The following is a 5,243-nucleotide window of genomic DNA, read 5'->3' on the forward strand; positions in this document are numbered from 1 at the left end:
GAAGAAGAAAAGAGGACCTTGAAGCAACCCCTGAATGGGAGGGTCTACTTACTGGAAAAGGTTTTTGTGCTTCAGTGTGGGTAGAAAAGATAAAGTTAAATAAATTTGCACCCATAAACAACAGCACACGATTTTCAACTTCTGTATAGCGCTAGGAGCTCTGGTGGAGTAGTGCCTAAGGCATTTGACTGCTAACCAGAAGGTTGGTGGTTCAAACCCACCAGCCACTCCGCAGAAGGAAGACTGGGCAATCGACTTCTATAAAGATTTACTGTCTCAGAAAGTCAGTGGGGGTCACTATGAGTCGGAATTGACTCAACGGCAATGAGTTTGTGTTTGGTTGTTTTTGTATAGCACTAGGTCACAACAGAGCCCCCCGTCTTAAAAATGACATACGGTTGATTTTATGCCACAAGTGCCCTAATGAAAGCTTTCATGCAGCCGTTCAAAGCCCCTCTCCTCCATATACCTTCCTTTCTCTCCCAATAATTCCCAGTGCATAAACCCTTCCTTCCCGTAAGACACCCATCCGAGTTCAGACCCAGGGTAAGCCCTGAGCAGTTCTGGGCTCTCGTGCAACTACGGGTTCTATAAAAAGACATTAAGAAAACAAGGAGCGATGTTGCCATTTTGCCTTTAATGGAAAAGTGGCTAGCAGTTAGAGTAAAAACCAAACAACAAAAAGTCATCTTATTAAAAAAAAAAAAAAATTCTCCACCCAGCCTCTTGACCATGTTCAGAAATGCCTACCCGTGCACATCGGAAAAGCAGTAACGTCTTTATAAAAATAAACTCTGAGTGTGTGAGTAAAAGGGGACCCCAGTCTTTCAGCTGCACCCGCACGTCACTGAAGGCGCTGGGTCTGCACGTGTTCACCCCACCGTCGAGGCAGAGGGGGACTTGACTTTGGATGACAGCGCCTGCTTGAAGCGCCGCTTCAGGTCCTGCATGTTAGGCGAGCGTGGCCGAGGGATGATGGAGGCGCGTCTCTTCTCCGCTCCCAGACTGTGCAGCTTGCTCACTTCCTTGCAGAGGTGCTGGAACACATCACAGACGTCCTCGTAGTTCTCACTGGTGGAGATCTCCAGGAACACGCTACCCAGCTCGTTGGCCAGCTGAAGGCCATCGTGCGTCTGCACCTGCCGGGCGTGCAACAGGTCCCCCTTGTTACCCACAATGATGACAGGGGCCCTGGAGTCAGGGTGGACCTTCCGGATGTGCTGGTACAGAGGCCGGATGGACTGGTAGCTGCTGTAGTCTGTGATGGAGTAGACCAGTAGGAAGCCCTCCGCCCACTGCACACATCTGGACAGGGGGTCAACAGCCTGGAGGAGACTGTCTTGCACCTGAAACAGATCAGAAAGCGCCTGGATCAAGGCAGGAAGCTCTCAGTGGGGAAAGGCTCAAAATAACATCAAGTAACCCTGGGAGAAACTTTTCACAAAGCAATCACTTAACCATAGTGTTCACATTCCGCCAGCTTCTGCAGAGGGCAGCTTTTGATGTGGAAAGAGCAAATTCTCAGTCACACTGCAGGTCCAGATGATTTTATTAGTTATGACCAACGCATTATTTTTAAACCCCTCTCTTGGCAGGCGGTATGCAGCAAACTGTGTCTGACTGAAGAATGACTTCCATGAGAGCTTCCAAGCCAAAAGGGCTCGATTTTTAGAGAAACAACTCATAATAAACAAAACTTTGAGAATAAGCCAAGATAAATATCTCTTCCCAAACCCATTAAGATATTTTTAGCACGCACTTCTTGAGAACAAATTCCTTCTTTCTGTTCTTCCCCCAAGACCTTTCTTCCCGACACCAATTAGTAACTGTTAATCAAGCCGCATGTTTGAACGCTTGCCCAAGGGTTATCTGACTGCAATGAGGGGTTTCAAAGGAGAGCCAGGAGGTAGGAGAGGCATTTTAGCAGTGTTTGCTTGGGGCGCACCCCTTCTACAGAACCCCCATCCAACCCGCCCCCCTACTCCCCACACCCCGTTCATTTCTAACCTAGGAAAGGAGGAGTGAGGTCCAGCCTGAACAGTGATGCCCCTTCAGTGTTGCAAAGAGAAGTTTAGCCTGTCTCCCAGCAAACGTGGCTGACTTGAAGAAGCTGTCTCTAGCTATCTTCCTTGGAGGGTCTCTAATACACCACACCTTCCTGCCCCACTTGTGCACAATCCCATTACTGCACATGAAGGCATGGCACGTCTAGGCACCTTGCTCACGGTGGCGGCCAGCTCCGGCATATGACCACGTTTCCCTGCTTTGGACACTCTGAGTGGGACCAGCTGTTTGCTGGCAACCTCCCCTGGCGGTCCTCACCTGAACGCATCCGCATCCCGGGGTGTCCTGGATCTGCAGGGATAACTGGTCTCCCTCAATACAGACGAGTCGGGAATACAGCTTGCCTGGAGAATGCAAAAGAGTTTGCTTTGAAATTCTTGCACTCTAACAGAATGGGGCTTTGGTGGCACAGTGCCTAAGGCATTTGCGTGCTAACAAGAAGGTTGGCAGTTCAAACCCACCAGCCACTCCATGGAAGGAAGACTGGGCAATCTACTTCTGTAAAGATTTACATCCTCAGAAACCCAATGGGGGTCTCTGTGAGTCAGAATCGACTGATGGCAGTGAATGTGCTTGTTTTTAATGGGATTGGGGGGATGGAGGACACAGCAAGAAAAAAAAACGTGCATGCCATCAAAGCTGGGAGAATGAACGGTTCTCACCTGTATTAGGTTCATAGTCGCCAATGAATCTCTTGGTCAGGAAGCGCACAATCATTGCTGAAAAGGAAATAGGAAAATCAACTGAAGGGGTTGGGCGTGCGGTTCTCACCGGATGGACGGTCAAGTCTGGAATCTCGGGGAATAGGAGGGAGTGGGCTGGGTCAGAAATACACTGATGCTGCGGGCCTTCTAAGCCACTGCGGACCACAGGCGCGTCCGATTCGGCCACGGCGCCGCCTTCAGGCTGAAGCATGAGTGGACTGACACCCGCACCATGCCGGTTCCCCAACAGGTGCTCACACACACGAGATTCCCGGGAAGAGGTGTTCCAGGGAAGCAGCCCGGAGAACCAAGGGGCGGGAATGATGGAGGGGAATCTACCGCGCAAACTCCCAGGTTCCTCCTCTCTCCCCCTACCCTTCCCGTTCCTCCAGGCGCTTTCGGTCTCTGGAGAGCAACCCGTCCTCCGCCCACCCCCGCGCGCACTCACCGCTCTTGCCCACGCGGCCAGAGCCCAACACCGCCAGTTTGATATCCTTGGGCAGGAGGCAGTCCGAAGAGGCCTCCGGGATGGGCGCGAGCAGAAAGTTCCCGGACATGCTGGGCAGCCGCATGGACCGTGGGCGGCGGAGCGCACGCAGTACCGGGAAGGGAGAGCAGCCGGCACCGAGCGCTCCCCGCCGCGCAGACCCGCCGGGGGCTGGAGAGCGGCCGGGCGCGGCCTCGTCCCCAGGAGGTCCGGCTGGGGAAAGCAGCTCGTCCACCCGAAGTCCGTGGAGACCGCAGAGAGACTGCTGGAGCGCGCCGGGCCGGCGGCTTTTAAAGGGCTCTGCGCGCGGGCGCGCAGCACCGCCCCTAGCTCCGCCCCTGTCACGCCCCCTCCCGGAGCCGGCGGGAGGGGCCGGGGCAGAGAGAGAAGCGTGGGAGATCGAGGAGACTGCAGCCGCGGGCGTGCGCGCACAGCTAGGGGCTTGACGCGCTCTGCAGTCTGGCGGCGGCGCACGGCAGCTGCTCTGCTGAGCGCTCTCGGGGACCCACGGACTGGAGGGGGTGCCGCAGCGGAAGCGTCCGCTGCACCAGCGCCCTGGGCGCTGGAAATGCAGACAGGGTCCAGAGAGAGCACTGGAGGCCTGTCGTCAACGCTGTGCCTGCATAAGCACACGTACCCTCACTTCGTAGGAACAGCGAGTCTAGGTCACCAGGTCAAAGTTCAAACCCGAGATCCGAGGATGCGAGAAAGAGAAAAAAGTGCGGTCAGTTGGATCTTTTATTTTATTTTTCAACAATGAGAAGGATGGATTCCTGTTAAATATTTTTATTTCCAAAATCTAGTGAGGAATGCCATTAATAGGGGGAAAGACTTCCTGAGTGAGAATATATCCTAAAGAGGGGAGACTCGGGACACGTAGAGACACAGGCACACCCACATTCATCGCAGCACTATTCACAAGAGCAAAGAGATGGAAGCAGACTAAGTGCGCGTTTACTGGAGGAATAGACAACCAAACTGTGGTACCAACACACAATGGAATATTATGCAGCATTGAAAAATAATGGAGAATCCTCAAAATACCTCATGTCGCGGATGAAGTTGGAGGATGTTATGTTGAGTGAAATAAGTCGATCACAAACGGACAAATATTCTATGAGTCCATTTTTGTGAAAAGTCGAAGAAAGGTTTATGCAGGGAAGGAAATTTACTTTGTTGGTTACCAGGGATGGGAGGGAAAGAGGGGGTAAATTTCTGAGTAGTTGACTTGTGTTGATTTGGGTGAAGGGAGAGGCAGTATAACAAAGTGTGTGAGCAGCCCAATAGGGAAAAGGAGGACACAGAGAGGTGCCCCAAAGGTGTGGAGGACGGAGGTAAATATTGTTACAGGCACAATACTGCATCATCAGTAACTATGAGCACTACTCTATGGGTGGCTGCATAGGTGACAAGATAGGTGTGCATAGGTGAACGGGAATATACCCATGACCATAGATAGATTTGGCTGATGATATTCGTACACATGTATGTGTGCCACAAAAATACACGTTACAGAACTCACAGTGGACAAGGTTGGAGTAGCTTCTCAGCGAAAACCAAGCACCTGGAGGGAGTGAATCACAGTGTCTGTGGGCTCAGGGCTATGGCCTTGGGGGACCTCAAGCCCGATTGGCACAACATAGTACATACAAATCTTATTCTATTGGTACAAAGACAGACACATTGACCAGTGGAATAGAACTGAGGACCCAGAAATGGATCCATCGGCCTATGTCAGCTGATATTTGACAAAGAGCTGAAATCCATTCAATGGGGAAGAGGTTGTTTAACAGATGGCACTAGCAAAACTGGAGCTCCATCTGCAGAAAAATGAAACAAGATCTGTACCTCACACCACGCACAAAAACGAACTCCAGATGGAGCAAAGACTTCAATGTGAAACCTACAACTATACAGTTCCTCAAGGAAAAACTAGGGGCAAATTTAGGGGCCCTAATATATGGCTTAAATAGGCTATCAAGCATAAC

The 5,243-nt window shown here is 51.6% G+C and overlaps 1 protein-coding gene across 1 annotated transcript; it reads right to left on the reverse strand.

Moving 5' to 3' along the window:
- Nucleotides 1–872: 872 nt before the first annotated feature.
- Nucleotides 873–3,340, reverse strand: RASL11A (RAS like family 11 member A). Its single transcript, XM_007956527.1, has 4 exons — nucleotides 3,217–3,340; nucleotides 2,727–2,783; nucleotides 2,323–2,408; nucleotides 873–1,346 (listed from the first exon to the last, which is right to left on the reverse strand). Exons 1-4 carry the CDS (start codon nucleotides 3,338–3,340, stop codon nucleotides 873–875), a joined length of 741 nt encoding a protein of 246 aa, XP_007954718.1.
- Between the last annotated feature and the right edge of the window lie 1,903 nt (nucleotides 3,341–5,243).

This window comes from Orycteropus afer, unplaced genomic scaffold, assembly GCF_000298275.1.
Source record: "Orycteropus afer afer isolate SDZICR_OR568_19922 unplaced genomic scaffold, OryAfe1.0 scaffold00630, whole genome shotgun sequence".
In the NCBI taxonomy this organism is placed as follows: Eukaryota; Metazoa; Chordata; class Mammalia; order Tubulidentata; family Orycteropodidae; genus Orycteropus; species Orycteropus afer.

Bases quoted from the DNA above. Each gene is read 5' to 3' on its own strand.
- RASL11A (XM_007956527.1), bottom strand. From the start codon at position 3,340: ATGCGGCTGCCCAGCATGTCCGGGAACTTTCTGCTCGCGCCCATCCCG. The intron at 2,409-2,726 runs GTGAGAACCGTT...TGCATTCTCCAG, and splicing joins CGACTATGAACCTAATACAG to GCAAGCTGTATTCCCGACTC. The intron at 1,347-2,322 runs GTGAGGACCGCC...GATCTGTTTCAG, and splicing joins CGGGATGCGGATGCGTTCAG to GTGCAAGACAGTCTCCTCCA.